This window comes from Mobula birostris, chromosome 26 (genome assembly GCF_030028105.1).
Source record: "Mobula birostris isolate sMobBir1 chromosome 26, sMobBir1.hap1, whole genome shotgun sequence".
Classification (NCBI taxonomy): Eukaryota; Metazoa; Chordata; class Chondrichthyes; order Myliobatiformes; family Myliobatidae; genus Mobula; species Mobula birostris.
This window is the reverse complement of record NC_092395.1, coordinates 33,473,216-33,493,157: the sequence shown is the minus strand read 5'-3', so window position 1 is coordinate 33,493,157 and position 19,942 is coordinate 33,473,216. Positions and strand designations below refer to the sequence as shown.

The 19,942-nt window shown below is 40.4% G+C and overlaps 1 protein-coding gene across 1 annotated transcript in view; it reads left to right on the top strand.

The window, feature by feature from the left end:
- Positions 1 to 19,942, top strand: part of LOC140188391 (phospholipid-transporting ATPase ABCA1-like) — a 210,820-nt gene that overhangs the window by 112,603 nt on the left and 78,275 nt on the right. Inside the window, exons 15-20 of the mRNA XM_072244622.1 lie at positions 861 to 1,083; positions 3,284 to 3,505; positions 12,353 to 12,557; positions 15,182 to 15,298; positions 17,428 to 17,599; positions 19,617 to 19,748. Coding sequence (XP_072100723.1) covers positions 861 to 1,083; positions 3,284 to 3,505; positions 12,353 to 12,557; positions 15,182 to 15,298; positions 17,428 to 17,599; positions 19,617 to 19,748 — 1,071 coding nt within the window. The remainder of the gene's footprint in view (positions 1 to 860; positions 1,084 to 3,283; positions 3,506 to 12,352; positions 12,558 to 15,181; positions 15,299 to 17,427; positions 17,600 to 19,616; positions 19,749 to 19,942) is intronic.

Below are 19,942 nucleotides of genomic sequence, written 5' to 3'. Positions count from 1 at the left end.
TGAAAGTGAATATTGAAAGGTATTTAAATTCATGGCACATGACAGCTAAGGTTGACAAGTCTTGATTTTACAGCCATGCATTGCATATGAATCATGAGCTGAAACCAAGGCCAGTGCCCATCCCCTTCAGTTGCTTTTCTCTGACCCAAAACAGAGGCATTGAAGCCAGTTGCAAAGTCCCAACTATCACCCTGCTTATGAATAGCTAATGAAGAATAGGCCAGTAATTTATCCTCTGAACCTTCTAGTATTCTTGGTCTGTAGGGTATGTACTGTGGAAACGCACTGATCCATCAAAAAGTTCCGATTTACTCCGTCATAAAATTAAACATTCCTTAAAATGCTCTATTAATAAATAGCATGGTAGCAGAGCGGGTTATTGGCACAACATTACCCTCCCTCAGAGACATTTATACTGGCAGACTTCAAAAGAAGGCTACTTGTATTTCAAAGGATCCCACTCATCCTGGACATCACCTGTTTTCCCCTCTATCTTCTGGGAAGAGATACAGAGCATTAAGGGCGAAAACAAAGAGACTCCTTAACAGCTTCTACCCACAAGCAGTGAAATGTATAACACCCCCTTTCCTTCTCCTGCCCCCCTCCTAAGACAGCGGCAGCTAAATGCATCACACTTCCAGGAATGGCAGGTGTACAATAGTCCTACCCCCCCCCCATCCATATATTATTAATTTTGGACTGCACTCCTGAGGTTTCAGAGTTTATTTTATGTATATATTCTTGTCGTGCTGCAAAACGTTGAGCTGCTAAACTGTGTTTCATTGCTCCACAACATTGACAATAAAGATATTCTTATTCTTCTTATTCTTATTCTTAATTTTGTTTTCCTTTTGGATCAGATTCTTGCGAGTTTTGAACCGTTCATTGCCCCTTTTCATGACATTGGCTTGGATTTACTCGGTTGCAATGATAATCAAAGGGATGGTTCACGAGAAAGAAGCACGACTGAAGGAAACGATGAAGATGATGGGGCTGACTAATGGAATATTGTGGATCAGCTGGTTCATCAGTAGCTTCATTCCTTTCCTCATCAGTTCTGCTTTTCTTATTTTAATCCTGAAGGTAAATATCCTCCAACTACTAAATTATTTGAACAAGATACTAGGTGCTTTAACTTGTTTTTCAATTAATTTTAAGGTTCAGGATTTGGTGGCAGAGTTCTTGCTGAATAACCACGGGCATGGAGTCCTTGTTTAGGTTAAGGTTGTATTTACCCAAGTCCCTTTAGTTATGAGTACAAAGCATGAATTCCTGGACAGTTTTGTTGCATTCTCTTATCTTTCCTGCCTGATCTTCATCCTTTGTGTGCTTCCCATAGGTTTGCATTATCTAACTTCATAATTCAGAGTCAATTTATTATCAAAGTGCCTACATGGTTGAAGTTCACAGTACTTACAATACAACAAAGAAATACAATAAAATCAACAAAACGTTGCTCACAAAGACTGACAAACACCCAATGTGCAAAAGAAGACAAATTGTGCAAATACAAAAAAGATGATAATAATTAATAAGTAAATAAATAATAACAGAGAACTTGAGTAGTAGAGTCCTTGAAAATGAGTCCATTGGTTATGGAATTAGTTCAGTGTTGAGGCCTTGAAGTTATCCACACTGGTTCAGGAGCTTGATGGTTGAAGGATAATAACTGTTCCTGAACCTGGTGGTGAGGGACTGAAAGCTCCTGTACCTCCTTTCTGATGGCAACAGCAAGAAGAGAGCCTGGCTTGCCCACTTCCGAACCCCCAGTGAGGATCGGCTCGTGGAACCCCAGTTTCCTCCATCTTCTCTTAGTCAATGAACAGCTCTTTGGTTTTGCTGACATTGTGTGAGAGGTTGTTGTTACCATATTCTATCTTGAGATTCATTTTCCTGCTGACATTTACAGGAAAAAAAGGAATGCATTAGAATTTATGAAAAATTATGCATAAACATTGACAAACAACCAATGTGCAAAAGAAGACAAACCGTGCAAGTAAAAAGGTAGTATTGAGAACGAGTCGTAACGGGTGTTTGAAATTGAGTCTGTAGGTCATCAAACCAGTTCAGAGTAGTGGTAATTGAAGTTATCTACACTCATTCAGGAAAGTGATCCTGGTAGGGTAATAATTGTCCTATACCTGGGGGTGTGGGATCTAAGGCTTCTGTACTTCCTTTCCAAAGTAGCAGTGAAAAGAAGACACGATCTGGATATTGGGGATCTCTATTTTTGGCTTCAACTTGTTTGTTTTTTTTCAGTTTTTAATCTTCATTTATTTCATTGATCTAGAATCTGTGATGTGTCATAACACATGTATTAAAATGGGAGAAGTCCAAGCTTGTTCTTTTTTGAATTTATGATGTGATGCATTTGTAAGGATCAGATTTCACTGTAGCAGTAATAACCATCAGCACAATTCTAATTGTTCTTAGCCGTTCCTGCCATAAAATATTCTGCTTGCTTTCATAGTAACCTTCCTCTTCATTCATCTTCATTTTGTTTTTTTCTCTTTCATTGAGTTCATCTGCTTTATGCAAACAACAACTAATTTCAGTTTGTGCATACTCTAATGTTTCTTAATTTTTTAAAAAATGTATAGTTGGTCAACTAAAATGGATATTTGTCTGCCTATTATTTTGTAGATCTTATTATTCATCTGTGTGCTATGCTCTCTTGAAATTCATTTTCTAGTCTGCTTTGTTTCAGTGAAATATTGATTTGTCGTGATGGTTCTGCACTGCTAATAGGTGAATCAGATCTCAAGCTGCTGTGATAATTACTGTATCAGCTTTATTAATGAATTTAGTAAATTTCTAGATAAATGCATTGTTGATATAAAATCAATTGGTACCAGGTTCAATTTCTGACCTGTCTTGAATTAGCTGATTACAGTAAGATGGCTACAGTTTTCTTGGACCTTGAAAGAGAGGATTGCTCAGCTTTAATGTTGGTATTACAATATGGGTCCATATCTGTGAATTGTCCACTTGGAGGAGATACCACTGCCAAAGAATTTAGCCTTCCGGAGAACAGGGGAGGCCGAGAGGAGAAGCAGCTTCTGGCACAGAAGAGCATCCATAAGTGTATGTTCATGGTGCTGTTCCTGAAACTCCTGGCACGCTAGGCAGTCTTCTTACCTCTGGCTGATAATCTTGAACAAATAATGGATCATTTGTTATGTTTATGTATACTGGTTAAAAATCAGAGTCTTTTTTATCTATCTTGGATATTAGAGACAAAGAATTGTACCTTCAGCTTTCATATTTTCTTTTTTTTTTACAGAAAGGAGGCATTCTGCCATACAGTGACCCCTCTGTAGTGTTTATATTCCTTGCAACTTTTGCAGTTGCAACCATCATGCAGTGCTTCCTGATCAGCACCTTCTTTTCTGGGGCAAATCTTGCAGCCGCATGTGGAGGAATCATCTACTTCTCACTCTACCTCCCATACGTCCTCTGCGTTGCCTGGAGAGACCATGTCACCTACCCACTCCGAATATTTGCAGTGAGTGTGATACTGTCATTGTCTTGATGCCGTACAGCATCTGTTACGATGTTAGCTGAATGAATATTTTCCTGTTGGAAGCTGAAGGAAGAATCTTGAGTGACTTTTTGAGCTTGATCTAGTTCAAGTTTAATTGTCATTCAACCGTACGTGAATACCCATGAATACAGCCAAACGAACAGCAGTACTCCAGGGCCAAAGTGCAAAACATAGTACCAACAGTCATAACACAGCACAAGGCACAGATAGCACATATAAGATAGCAGTAAAATACAGTCACACTTCTTCAGTTTCTTTTTTAAACAGAACTACAGATCGTTGGGGGAGAGAAGAGTATACGAGTCAGGTGGAATAATGGATGGAGAATGTGGCTTGTTTTATGGCTGGTTGATGTGTCCCACCAATGGCTATGCCATCATCTGCTTCGGCCTTAAAACACAGGAATTTCATTCCTAAGTCTCACCTTGCCCACCTCAGTTGCATTAAAATAATCCTTCAAACCTTTGTCTTTAATCTGTAATATCAGTCTGTAAACCTGACATGTGAATTCTAGTCAACTGGAAATGAATGTTAACAATGATCAAATAATGTCAAGAAACAGAATTGTATAATGTTCATCTCCCCTGGCCTTTGTGTCCGTTCCCCAGTACAACATTGTAACTGGGCATCTTTGTTATTAGACTATGAACTGCTCATAAGATTAATTTTAAAGGACCACAACGAAGATTAATTCAAAAATTATTTAGGGATGTTTTATCTTGGTTTTGGTTCTCATGAGCATTTACGCCAATTCATTTTGATTCCCAATTTGAATAATGTTTCTAATTCTGGTTGCCATATACCATTAGATACAGGTCCACAATCCCTTATCCGAAATCCTTGGGGCCAGTGGCATTTTGGAATTCAGAATTCTTCCTTATTGGTTCCAGGACTCCCCGCGGATACCAAACAATATGTATACTCGAGTCCCTTATTTCACCTGTCTGAGTGCGGTGGGCTTCAGGACCCAGCGGAGCTCTGGACCTACGCACTTCCTCCTGTATACTTTAAATCATCTCTAGATTACTTATAATTCCTAATACAATGTAAATACTATGTAAATAGTTGTTATACTGTATTGTTTAGGGAATAATGACAAGAAAAAAAACATTTAATAAAATATAAAAATATACAGCTTCAAATGAACTGAATCAAACACATGGTAAGTGACTTATTGGAATAAATGTAGAACATCACTGTCACTGTAAAGCTTAAGTAACTTGCCTTGCTGTTTCTTTAAAGCATATACAGTGGTAGTTCTGACACCATATTCTTCAGTAAGACTCTGCACAGACACACCACGATCAAGCTTCTGCAATAACTCCACCTTCTGCATTATTGATGTTGATAAATATTTCCTTCTCTTTTTCTTATTGTTACCCATAGGGGTATCTGCAGCTCTTTTTGACATTTTCACAGTGAAATTAAACACAAAGTCAACAGTGAACACAAAATATCAGTGAACAGCAAATGCACGTGTAACCAGTACAAGCGCTGAGCCTGGCGGCCTCTGCTAGTGCTGCCACGTCACACCTGAGTGACGTCTGCTGTTCGCGAAAAAAACTTCGGTTTTCAGAGCCTTTTGGATTTCAGAATTTTGGATGAGGGATTGTGGACCTGTATTCATGAGCATGTTTACCAGAATGATAGGAGTCAGGGTCATTGGAAAATCGAGCATGGAAAGAGGATCTTAGCTGCACCAGTCCAGCACCGACATCAACCATTCAGTTACACTCACCCTACATAAAAATCCATTTTGTTATTCTCCCCACATTCTCATTAACTTCTCCCCCTCCTCCCCTAAATTTACCTCACATCTACACAATTTACACTGGTCAATTAACCCACCAACCCACATTTCCTTTGGAAGTAGAAGGAATCTGGACCACCAAGGCATCGCAGGGAGGATGTGCAAGCACCTCAGGTCAAGATTGAACTGGGGTTAACTGATTCTGTGAGGCAGTGGCCCTCTGCTGCCCTGATGAGGGATCTTGAGTATATGGGAGTGAGTACTGACGTGATCATTCACCTCAGACCTTAAAACATAGAAGCAAAACTAGTCCATTCGGGCAATCGAGTCTGCTCCGCCATTCCATCATGGCTGATTTATTATCCCTCTCAACCACATTCTCCTACTTTTTCCCTATAACCTTTGATGTCCAGATTAGTCAGGAACCTATTGACCTCAGATTTATATACTGTATATCCAATTATTTGTCCTGCACAGTTGTCTGTGGCAATGAATTCCACAGACTCACTGCCCTCTGGCTAAAGAAATTCCTCCTCATCTCGGTTCTAAATGGATGTCAGTCTATTCTGAGGCTGTGCCATTTGGTTCTAGACTCACCCACTATAGGAAGCATATTCTCCACATCCGCTCTGTCAAGGCCTTTCAAAATTCAATAGGTTTCAATGAGATCTCCCTTCATTCTTCTGAACTCCAATGGGTACAGGCTCAGAGCCATTAAGCACTCCTCATATGTTAACCCTTTAATTCCTAGAATCATTCTCATGAACATCCTCTGGACCCTCTCCAATGCCAATACATCTTAGAGAAGGGGCCCAGAACAGCTCACAATACTCAAGTGTGGTCTGATCAATGCCCTGTAAAGCCTCAGTTTACATCCTTGCTCTTGTATTCTAATCCACTTGAAATGAGTACTAACATTGCATTTGCCTTCCTTACCACAGACTCAAACTGCAAGTTAACCTTTAGGGAATCCAGCGCAAAGACTCCCAAGTCCCCTTGCACTTTCGATTTTTAAACTTTCTCCACATTTAGAAAATAGTCTATGCCTTTACTCCTTCTGCCAAAATGCATGACCAAATACTTCCTTACACTATATTCCATCTGCCACTACTTTGCTGATTCTCCCTATATGTCCAAGTCCTTCTGCAAACTTCCTGTTTCCTCAACACTACCTGCCCCTTCACCTATCTTTGTATCATCTGCAGACTTGGCCACAAACCATCAATTCCATCATCCAAATCATTGATATATAAAGTGAAAAGAAGTCGTCCCAACACTGATCCCTATGGAACATCACTTGCTACTGGCAGCCAACTAGAAAAGGCCCCTTTTAATTGCACTCTTTGCCTCCTGCCAGTCGGCCAATCTTCTATCCATGGCAGTATCTTACTTGTAAAGCATGGGCTCTTATCTTGTTAAGCAGCCTCATGTGCAGCATCTTGTCAAAGGCCTTCAGAAAATTCAAATATACAACATTCACTGACTCTCCTTTGTCTATCCTACTTGTTATTTGCTCAAAGAATTCCAACAGATTTGTCAGGCAAAAATTCCTCTTAAGGAAGCCATGCTGACTTTGGCCTATTTTATCAATGCCTCCAAATACCCTGAAACCTCATCCATATGTAACCCTCTGTCCATGGCTCATAATAAACCAGGCCCATTAGCAAACTCTTGACTAACAGTCACGTGACTCAGCATTGCATGGGTAATGGTGAGAGGCCCACCTTTGATAAGCAGCACACGTCTAGGGCCGGAATGATTCAGGTTCAACCAAACAGGAAAGTTGGAATGTTCCAATGAGGGAAGGGAAATCATGGTGAATGCTGTGTAAATGCTGCCCGATGCACAGTTATCATTCGCCAGGAAATAACAGATCGTATACTGGCATAAAATTAAAGTGGAAGTATATTTACAGATATTTCAACTTTAACAAACAGTTAATAGAAGAAAAATAGAAAAGGGCCCATTACAGTTATACCAGTCTAAATGTGTACATAAACATTGGAGCTTGTTTCTGTAGTAGCCGGAATGCTTTGCTTTGATTACTGACGCGCTAAACCCGGATTCTGCATGAAGGACAATAGGCACAGTTGGAGCTTCCTTCGAAGACCGTTTTGAATGAACTGGCTAACTCAGGAGTATTGGCACTTCCTCCTTGGAACCATTTGTCTGCACAAATCACTGCTTGCAACAGGGTCTCTCCTTCGGATGGGATTTTGCGAGCATCTTCCCTTGTGCTCCGCTCTGCCTCCTTCCTCGTGCAACCCCTGCCAACCAAACAACCAGAACCAGACTGCTGTCCCTCAGAAATCTGATCATGCCGAGCTCTCTCAAATCTTCCATGGCATCCCACTGGACCTAATGTTGTAGAACGTTACCAAGACAAACCTGATTAGCTGTCACAACATTCCTGAACTGAGCAAACGGTTCCTTATCTTAGCAGAAATCAAACACTAATCTGGGAAGCTTATTAACAGAACACACTGGGTTTTGCGGAAAAGCTGCTGAAATAAAATATCTACAGCATAGCAGTAGGAATACAATAAAACATGTTCTTAACCAGGCCATTACACTCATCCATTCATCCACTCATTGGGCTCCAACATCTTCCCAATCACTGAAATCAGGCTGGCTTGCCCATAATTTACTTTCTTCTGACTCCCTCTCTTCTTAAAGAGTGGAGTGACATTTGCAATTTTCCAGTCCTCCAGAATCTAGTGATTCTTGAAAGATCATTACTAATGCCTCCTCAATATGTTTACCTACCACTACCCTGGAGCGTAGTCCATTTGGTCCAGATGACTTAACTACATTCCGACCTTTCAGCTTCCCAAGCATCACCTCATTAGTAATAGCAACTATACTCACTCCTGCCCCCTGACACTCACGAATTTCTGGCTTACTGTTAATGTCTTCCGCAGTGAAGTTATCCAGAGCTTTCTGAATTGCTTCCAAAAACTGGTCATTGCCTTTCTGTCATCATCACTCTTGGCGTCTCCAACCAATCAACTTTGGCAGTCTCTTGTGCATCTGTAATTCCCTCCACTCCACTGTAATACTGATACATCTGACTTTATTTTCTCCCCCTCAAACTGCAGAGTGAATTCTATCATGTTATGATCACTGACTCCTAAGTGTTCCTTTACCTTAAGCTCCCTAAACAAATCTGTTTTATTACACAACACCTAATCCAGAATTGCCTTTCCCCTATTGGGGTCAACCACAAGCTGCTCTAAAAAGCCATCTTGTAGGTGTTCTACAAATTTCCTCTCTTGGAATCCAGCACCAATCTGATTTTCCCAATCTACCTGTATAATGAAAGTCCAATGACTATTGTAACTTTGCCTTTTTCACATGCCTTTTCTACTATTTTCCATTGTAATTATATCCCACATCCTGGCTACTGTTCAGAAGCTGGTATACAACTCCCATCAGGGTCTTTTAACCCTTGTAGTTTCTTAACTCTACCCACAAGGATTCTACATCTTCCAATTCTTTGTCACATTTTTCTGACGATTTGATTTTTTTTTTAACCAGCAGAGCTGCCCCACCCTCTCTGTATACCTGCCTGTCCTTTTGATATATTTGTTATCCTTGGACGTTAAGCTCCCAATTCTGATCTTCTTTCAGCCATAATTCAGTGAATCCCACAACATCATACCTGCCAATTCTAACTGTGCTACAAGATCATCAACCTTATTCCATATACTGTGTGCATTCAGATATTACATCAGCAGTCCTATATTCATCACCCTTTTCAATTTTGCACCATGTTAAATTTCAACTTACTCCACTGATGCAGATTTGCCCTATCGTCTGCCTTCTCACAGTCTGATGGCATGGTGCATCTACTTGTGTACCAGCTGCCCTACCCTCAGCTTTATCACTCTGGTTCCCATCCCCTGCCAAATTAGTTGAAACCCTCCCCAACAGTTCTTCAAAACTGCCTGCAAGAATGTTGGTCCACCTTGGGTTCAGGTGTAACCCATCCTTTTTGTGCAGGTATCACCTTCCCAAAAGAGATCCAGGAATCTGGAACACTGCCACCTGCACTAATTCCTCAACCTTAAAGCAGGAGTAGTTCTGGGACAAAGGTGCTCAAAGTTGTGAGGGATTTTGATAGCTGGAAACTATTTCTAATTGAGTCAATAGTATTTATTGAATGATAATTTATTGAAGATTTTTTTGAGAATGCATCCTGAAGTGAAAGCTAGCTTGATAGTAACTTTCAATGAAAAATGCAGAGATGCTTTCAAGGAAAGCATGTGTAAAGCTGCAGAGATAAAATTTGGATATAAACTGCAGTTGGATTAAAATTTGAAACTAGGTCACATAAAGAGTTAGGCCTGACTGCTGAAGAATTGTTCAGCGTTCAGTTTTATTTAATTTTTTCATTTTATTTACAGTGCGAACTATGCAATTCTGGCTCAATTAGACTCACCACCCAGCAACCCTCCTGTTTAACTCTCACCTAATCACAGGATAATTCACAACGGCTAATTAGCCGACTAACTGATGCATCTTTGGAATGTGGGAGGAAACCAGGGCACCCAGTGGAAACCTATGCAATCACAGGGAGGATATACAACTCTAGTAGGCAGTGATGGAATTGTGCTCCAAATTCTGATGCCCCGAGCTGTAGTAGAGTCATGCTAACTGCTACGCCACCATGATTTAACCAATCTTTTCAAAGCAGTGAGATTTATGGAATGTATTTAATGTTCAGGACATAAACCATAAGACGTAGGAGCAGAATTAGGCCAGTCAGCCCATCAAGTCTGCTCTGCCATTCCAACATGGCTGATTTATTATCCCTCTGAACTCCATTCTCCTCTTTTCTCCCCTTAACCCCTTACACCTTACTAACTAAAAATCTATAGTTTAAGTATACCCAATGACTTGGCTTCCACAGCCGTCTGTGGCAATGAATTTCACAAATTTGTCACCCTCTGGCTAAAGAAATTCATCCTCATCTCGGTTCTAAAGGAACGTCCTTGTATTCTGAAACTGTGCCCTCTGGTCCTAGACTTCCCTACTAGAGGAAATATCCTCTTCTCGTCAACGCTGCATTGATTGACAGTGGGAAATTGAAGGAAGGTGAACATTCCTAACAAGCAAAGAATGAATAATCATCGCCTTGCAGAACTGTCATCGTTGAAAGGTTTTGAGAACATGAAGAGTGATGTCTTTTTGTTTTCAAAATGCTGACGGGAGAAGGAAGTCTGCAATCAAAAATGTAGAGTGAGACAAATTATAGCATTGCATTATTGAAAAAAAAACTCAGGTTGGTTTTCACAATGCTGCGACCTGACATTGACTGACATTGTTAAAGTACATTTGCCTAAGGGGATTGAAGTTTTACTTTTGCTCTCCCTTCTCCCATTGCCAACAGAATATGCTTCCCAGTCAGATATGGTGTAGATCAGGTATATACTGCTGCATCAACCCCTCCAATATCAATAGTATGGCAAAATAGAGAATAAAACTTTAACCATGTGCCTCAGCCCCATCTTCTATCAGTAATAAATACTTCCAGTAGCCAGCAGTTTTTACATTACCTGCTATGCAAAAATGCTGTTTGACTACTTTCCAGGACATCATAATACTGTAATCTTGAATGAGTTGAGGCTGCTAAAGATCACATACCTAAGCATACATTCAAATAAGCCCCAAGTTGAGTTTTTTATACCTTCAGTTTGGAATTAAGGTTGGATCCAAGAGTTAGAGCCAGTGACGTATTATCAACCTCAGAATTTGTCCATAAGTTGCATATATTATTAGCATAAAGTGTACTGTAAATACCACTATTATCTAAATAGAATTTTGCCTAATGGTTGTTGAATAATAAATGATATGACTCACTTGATCTGGGAATAAAATGGTAAACAAGTCCATCAGTGCTAACTCCGTCCCAATTTATTCATCCTTTTATGAGTGGTGAGGAAATTGCCTTTTACTGAGCGCAGGAAAGATAGATGATACAAATATTGCCTGTGTGCTTCAAGGGAGGAGGGAAGCTTCTGCTTCCAGAAACTATGGATGATTTGGCCAGAAAAGTGGCAAGTAGCATTTGATACAGAGAGAATGGAATTCATCAAGGTAAAGGAATAAAAAATATGTAGGAAAATGCAGAAATATTTAGATGCATGTGCACAATGAAGAAGTGAAAATAGTGATAGATTGTTCATCTGACAGCTATGGTCTGCCCTTTGCCAGTAGTGGTTCTTTTTCCCTTGTCCAGCAGTAGCCTCCCACTTCCCATCATGAATCTGATAATTGGGGTGAAAAAGCATCAAAATAACATTGGTTGTGTTGGGTTGCAGGATAGTTGCCTCAAATGCAGATCTGAAGAAAGCAAATAATAATGTAACACAGGTTCCTCTGCTCCTAAGGAAGCAAATGTGCAATTTTGCAAAAATTATCAATTCTCTCCCGATCTTTGTTTTTTGCCCTCACTGAGACCACAACAAAATCAGTTGTTAAATTTTGTTGAAGCAACAAAATTCCTTCAGTCCTGCTGAAGGGTCTCATCCAGAAACGTCAACTGTACTCTTTTCTATAGATGCTACCTAGCCTACTGAGCTCCTCCAGCATTTTGTGTGTCTTGCTTGGATTTCCAGCATCTGCAAATTTTCTCTTGTTTGAGCATGAATTTTGACCCCCCTGTACCTTTTGTGCTCTTCCTGGTCCCAGCGTGTCAAGCTTGTGCTTTTTTAAAATCACTTTTTTTATGATATACCAGGCATTTTCAGTAGCTGATGGGAACAAAAGCCAGTGTAGCCGAACACTAGCGAACTTCTAGTAACAATCATACATGGTGCAGAATCCACAAACTAATACCCAAAAAATTAGACATACAGAATTAAAAAAATAAAACCTTCAGGTAGTTTATGTTGGGGTATTTTTTCTAATATTTTCCTAATATTTTTCCCGTTGCAGTAGATCAGAAGTGATGGCTTTCGAGGAACTCAACCCCTTTGTAATGTGGGGATATAGTTTGTTAGATTATATCTGAAGTGCTAGATTATTTCTGAAATCTCTTGTTTTTTTGTTCACAGAGCCTTTTATCTCCAGTTGCATTTGGTTTTGGATGTGAATATTTTTCTCTCTATGAAGAGCAAGGAATTGGTATTCAGTGGTTTAATCTTGTTTCTAGTCCAGTGGAGGATGACGCATACAATTTTATTACTTCTATCATCCTTATGCTGTTAGACGCTGTCTTGTACGGCATTGCCACATGGTACATCGAAGCAGTGTTTCCAGGTAATTCATTATTTTATTAAGTATATTATGTCAATAGTGCTGAGCAAATATGCCTGTAGATATTTTAAGTACTTTTAAATAAATGATGTTATTAACCTCCAGAAATGTTTTTTTAAAAATGAATTACTTAATGAAATACTTAATCAGGAGAAGCTGTTGTTTTGGGTAAGTTCATAAGCATGCTATGCTGTGCAGCATTAAACCAGACAGATCAGGATCTCCCAAGTTGAGTTGATGTAAAGCTGAGTAGCTTTAGAACTCCCACAGGAGAGAAACAATGACAAATCACCTGGTGCAGAGCTCTGCTGGTAGATGCATATTGGGTGAGAGATAGTCAGTCTGCACTGAAGTGCCCCTAAACGCCTCAACATCATAACACCATAGAGGTCTTTGTATCAGTAGTGATCACTCTGCAGTAAACCAGGAAGCAGTCTCACCCTGTGATGCAAATTGCAAATAAAGGCATCTTCTCCTGAAAAGTGGAGTAAAATTAACAACCTTAAAAATCTAAGTGCAATTTAAAAATCCACTTCTGTCTTCAATAATTTTCTAATTGTCTCCATCCTGATCTGTCTGACTCAGTGCTGCATAGTGCAATTCTAATTCAAAATAATTGTGGGTTGAGAGCTCGCTCAGGATAATAAGATACTTCAGTGCAATACCAAAGAAATACAATTGGAGTACAGTATACAGATAAAACATTTAAATAGTTGTCCTCCTTGCTTGTTTACCGTACTTGAATGTGAAAAAAATCAGCCATCATCTAAAGAAATTATCTGGGTCAAACATTTATTTGCTGAGGGACCTTGGATCCTGAAGTAGTGATAGCTGTAATATGAGGAAGCATTTATTCTTTCTAGGAGTACTTCTATTTTCAAAAAAATCCACCCTCATTAACTTCCACCTTTAATTCACCATCCCAGTCTTCACAATTCATTTTACTTTTTCCATCCTTGGCTTTAAATGCATTATTTTTCACCTCCTGCAGCATATTTTTGGCATGAGAGCTGGAAGATGAGAAACATGGTTTAAGTACCATCTGATGGCAGTTTACAGAGATCATGTGCATGGACACGAAGCAGAATATGACTGAACTTGGGAGGAACAAGGTTATGGATAGATTTGAAAAGGAGAACAGGCTTTGAGATATACACTCAGTGGCCACTTTATTTGGTACACCTCTGCACCTCATTAATACAAATATCTAATCATCCAATCATGTGGCAGCAATTCAATGCATAAAAGCATACATACATGGTCAAGAGGTTTATTTGTTGTTCACACCAAACATCAGAAAGGTGAAGAAATTTGATCTCAATGACTTTGATTATGGAATGATAGTTGGTGCCAGATGGGGTGGTTTGATTATCTCAAAATCTGCTAAATCTCCTGGGATTTTCATGCAGAGCTGTTTCTAGCATTTACAGAGTAAACATTCAGTGAGCGACAGTTCTGTGGACAAAAGTGCTTTGTTAATGAGAGGTCAGAGGAGGAGAATGGCCAAGCTAGTTCAGACTGAGAGGAAGGTGACAGTAAACTCAAATAACCATGTGTTACAACAGTGGTGTGCAGAAGAGCATCTCTGAAAGCACAACACATCCAAATTTGAAGTGGATGGGCTGCAGCAGCGGAAGACCACGAACATACACTTAGTGGCCTCTTTAGAAGGTACAGAGAGTTGCTAATAAAGTGATCACTGAGTATGTTTCAGCATGTTTGGAATGCAATACAATATAAATGAGAGTATGGTGGAATTCAGTTAATTTGGATACATATAGACCAGTACATTTTGATCCAATTAATTGGCTGCCCCAATTAGTCAAAATTTCATGAAAACAGTTAAAAAGTTGACTACCATTTTATTGAGTAACAAATTGTATATTTAAATCAAATACAGAACAAACTGGAATACTACCAATGCTACCATGGTACTATATTGCGTCCCACAGTAGCATAGCAGTTAACATGGCAGTATGACATGAATTCATTCAGTGTACACTGGCGCATTCTTTTGATTGACTGTAAATGAACAAAATCGATGCCAGCACCTAGTGTAGATAATGGTAGCCTTCATGCAATGCTTTGGATTATTGCATTCCAAACCTTCACTTTCATTGTAACGTTCAAGATGATTTTCATTACCTTCAAATTCTCCATAGTTCCTAACTTGTTGAAGTAGTGAAATCATTTAATTTTTGCTCCCGGCTGTTTCTTGCATCTCCAAGCCTGAATGCCTAAAACCGCAGTGACAAAGCAGTTCCAGAATGTCTTGCTGCCTATTTCTCACCAACTATCAGTGATAAAAATCACTGCTTTTTGAACACGAACACGTGCAAATGATGCTGTTTAAAAACTCTTCTCTCTAAGCACGGTGCAGCATCAAACGGCCACACAAGTGTACACGACTGATGCTAGTTAGAAAACAGTTCAACAATAGTCTCCTGTCCCAATTAAGCAGCATAGTGTCCCCAATAAAGGAAGGGAATCCCGGCTATTTTCTCGATTAGTTTTTGTTCTGGAAGAGTTATACCAAATTATCTGGCCCAATTATCTGGAACCCACTATTTGAATTCAATGCGGTGTGGATGATTCTGGTCCTATTTTATTGATGGTTTTGTTTGCAGGTCAATATGGAGTTCCCAAACCCTGGTATTTTCCTATCCTCCGGAGTTACTGGTGTGGAGAACTATATTCAAATGAGGATGTGTTGCAACATTCTGCTAATGGAAATACTAAAAAAGGTGAAAACTTAAGAACTAAATTATTCAGATCCAGCACTTTAGACTTGGTAAATCTTTGTGTATCATGCGTAATATTAAAATCAACAGTTCCTTTATGAATATCTTTACAAAATATGATTTATGATCAATAACAATAATGTAGCTGACGTTCATCTTTCAAACACTATAGGATGGATTTGTTCTGAAAGAAATACATCAAAGCTCAGTGCTGAATTCATAATTATGACTACAGTTTTGTCTATAAATGTACACAGACAATATTATCATTGTGCTCTGTCAAAGCAACACACACAAAATGCTGGCAAAGCCCAGCAGATAAAGGCAGCATCAATTTTTATTTATTTCCATAGACATTTTGGACCGAGACCCTTCACCAGGACTGGAAAAGAAGGGGGAAGAAGCCAGTATAGGAAGGGGGAGGAGGACAAGCTAGAAGGTCTTAGATGAAGCCAGAAGGATGGTTGGGGTGGGGGTGGGGGGGGGGATAAAGTAAGAACGAGAGTGGATCCTGGGCAAAAGGGAAGGAGGAAGGGCATCGGGGGAGGTGATAGGCAGGTGAGAAGAGGTAAGAGGCCAGAGTGAGGAAATGAGGAAGAGGGAAGGGGGAAAGTTGGAGCAATTGATGTTCATGCCATCAGGTTGGAAGCTTCCTAGATGGAATATGAACTGTTGCTCCTCCAGCCTGTGGGTGGCCTCATCGTGGCAGAAGAGGAGGTCATGGACTAACGTATCGGAACGGGAATGGGGATAGGAATTGAAATGGTTGGCCACTGGGAAATTCCACATTTTGTGGATGGAGATGAGGCACTCGACAAAGTAGGCCCCTAATCTACGTCAGGCCTCACCAACGTAGAGGAGGCTACGCTGGATACAGCAGACTACCCCAACAGATTCACATATGAAGTTTCAGGTTTTGGCCAGAAAGGTCAACTGCTTATTTATTTCCATGGATTCTGCCTGATCTGCTGAGTTCCTCCAGCAGTTTATGTGTGTGTGCGTCTGCTCTGGATTTTCAGCATCTGCATTATCTCTTGTGTTTATTGTATGTGTCAGACTGAGTTAATCAGGTCACCTCAGGTTTTCACAGCAATTTCAGTGTGGACTCTGGATCCAATTCACACAATAGGGAGTAGTGAAACTAGAGTAGAACGGTTTTGGATTCAGTTTCAGATCAGAGTATTTATCACACTTACATCAAAATATACAGTGAAACATGTTGCCTGCATTAGCAATCAACACAGCCTGAAGTTGTGTAGGGGCAGCGTGCAAGTGTTGCCATACATTGTGATGCCAACATAACACGTCCAAAATGTTCAGTAGAACAACCAAGCAACAAGCCCCTTTTTTCTCCTCTTACTTATACACACACACACACACACACACACACACACACACACACACAGGTTTCCAACCCCACCCCAGGTCAGACCATCTCTGGGTCTCCAATCTCTCGAACTCCAGATTTGCAAGGGTTTCCAACTTCAGTATTCACTGACCCGGGGCTGGGGGGTGTACCTGGCCTAGTCTTGTAGACTCTCAGAGATCGGGCCACTGAATTCTGGAAATGCCGACATCAGGCCTCAACTTCTGAGCTTGCTGACTTCTGTCTTTAACCTTTGATCTTCAACCACATTGACTTCTGATCCTGGGGGCAGGGGAGCAGTGAGGGTATGGTCCAGTCCTCATCCATGGATCCATGGAGCTTACTAGCCCAACATCCATCCGGGGTATCACTGACCTTCTACCATGGAGCAATCTGACCTGGACTCCTACCCCTGCCCTTGACTCTTCATTTATAGCTCCTGATCTCTTAACTCCTCTCATCCCTGTCGCTAAACCTTAAACTGTCCCCTAATTTCTAGCGCTGACTCCAAAGCATCTCTAAGAGTATGAAAAAAACAACTATGTCTGAGCCACGACCTCAACCATAACTTGCCACCATCTTGACTGGAAGAAGGAAGGGCTGTCATTTTACTTTCACAGTGAAGGAAGTCCTCCAGACAGTCTTTCATCTGGAACCGAGCTGAACAACTGTATTTCAGCTTAGTTCTTCATTCTTGCTACTTTCTAAGGTTTCTGATATAACACTATGCAATGAAAAATTTTTAGCATGTTTTTTTTTGTTTCAGTCCACCTGGAGAAGGAACCAACTCATCTCAAACTGGGTGTGTCTATCCAAAGGCTAGTGAAGGTTTACGGGAATGGGAAGAAGGTGGCTGTTAATGGACTTAGCCTTAATTTCTACGAAGGGCAAATCACTTCATTCCTTGGGCACAATGGAGCAGGAAAAACAACCACCATGTAAGACTTGTTTGTTCGATGTATAAACACTGATGGGAGGTTTCTAGCCTACAATGGCACTATTGGTTCTGATAAACTCAGTATGTTCTATCTTTCTCCCACCACCATTTCTAATCATTTTTTCCCAGGCAACATCATCAGAAAACATAGCTTCATTTACCAGGTGTGCTCTGATAACAATTAACTTAACCTCAACAACACTTCCCTCTCTTCATTATTTCACTGTCCCTGAATGCTATATAGCTTGTGTATCATCCAGTACTGGCTGAGAGGAACTTCCTTTTCATGGATATTGACAAGAACAAAGAGGTGGCCTGGTCTTGACCCACTGTCTGGTACAGGTGGTTCCCAGATTACAGCAGGGTTCTGTTCCTGGAACTCGCCCAGTCTGCAAGTATCAGAAGATGCACAGCAGCTGAAAAATCTGTCCCACTGCCCTCCCAAATGCTCGTTCTTATGTACATAAGCTGGGTGTTTGAGAGCTGTGGAGGACCTGTACCATCCTGGGTAAACATGAGGTCTCTAAAATGCTACAGAACACATCTTACCATTGTCTTTGTGCTCACTTAGGCACACACTCCAGTTAAGGAATGCTTCAATTTTTAAGTTTTGACCTTTGTTTCCAAAAACTTCCAAAGCCCCTTGTTCCTATAGCTTTCCTTCTGCTCTAATTTAGCCTCCTGATCACATCATCTCCACGTAACTCCAATAGATAAATGTTAACAAGCTTCCAACCCCTTCCGCCTATCCCACTCCCACACACACCCACAACCCCACCCCCTCACACCTCTCCCCCTCTCCCAGCTCTCCAGCCTCTCCCCACCTCGCGCCCTCTCCTCATTCTCACCCTCTCTACTTGGCCTCCATAGCCATTAACCCACATGGAGTATTGATGTTTATGCACACAAACGTATTTTTGATGGAGAAACTACAGCACAGAAGAATGTTTAATAATGCAACTCCGATTACAGCTGTTTAGCTAGAGTTCTTGTCTGATTTTATTTATTTATTTAGAGATTCAACACAGAATCAACAACCCATTATTTAACCCTAATCTAATCAATGACCAGTTAACCTACTAACTGGTACATCTTTGGACTGTGGAAGGAAACTAGAGCACTGTAGAAGACCCACACATTTCATGGAGAGGATGTACTCACTCCATACAAAAGACATCAGAATTGAACTCTGAACTCTTGACACTCCGAGCTGAAATATCGCCAGGCTAACCGCTACGCTGCCGTGGCACTGCTATCATTCAGTGTGTTTGGTTAAGGACAGAATGTTAGTGCAGTATTTCTTTGATTGAAGGACGATGCTGGGTCTAATTTATGGTTTCAAAATCCTAGTGAGGCCATTAATCTGTCATCCTGAGGATGCTACCAGCAAGACAAGTTAGAGCCTCCTGCTGAAAGTGTATGGTCATACATTTGAAAATAAAATAACAAGATCCTGGAAATGCTCAGCAAGCCAGGCAGCATTTTAAAATGAGACCAAGAAATGTTGACTGTCAACAGATTGCTTGACCATGGAGTATTACCAATCTGTTCTGTCAGCTGGAATGTTCTGGTTTTGTGGTTCAGTCAGAATCTGAAAGAAAAGGGATTAAATTGCAGGTAGAGCTGCAGCTGGATGCAGGGGCTGGGAGTGGGGAAGGTTGGGTATCTGTTAAAGAATAAGTTAGCTGGCCAGCTAAAAGACTGGATAGAGAGTTAATCAAGTCTCCAAATTTACTGGGAGAATCCATTGGTAATAATGACAAGAAGGACATGGAAAATTAGAGGGCAAAGGAAGTTTGTAATTTTTTGTAAGATCTGACAGTTGAGCCAGCAAGAAGATAAAAAGTTATTCTTTGTTTGTCATGAAGCAGTTGCAAACTGAAGTTAAAGCCCAGGAATAGTCCTGATATCGAACACTGGAGAATATCTTTACCTAGATAGTCATGCATCTGCTATGCATTTCTGTTTTACATTGTTAATGATATTTCTTTTTGATTTTGTTTATTACTCCCTGAAAGGTCTATTCTCACTGGACTGTTTCCACCCACCTCTGGTACAGCATACATTCTGGGTAGAAATATTTTCACAGAGATGGATACCATCAGAAAGTCCCTTGGGATATGTCCACAGCATAATGTACTTTTTGACATGTAAGTTTTTTTTTAATATAAGGACATTTGCATCACCAGATCGCAAGATGAGCATATAAACGTATTTATCCAGAAGCATTTATAATCTTCCAAATTTCGAAAACCAGTGTCCCACCATGCTTTTTTCAAAATCACAGCATCCCATAGTGTCAGGATAACTTAAAGGAGCAGTGTTACAAGTGGCCTAGGTTAGA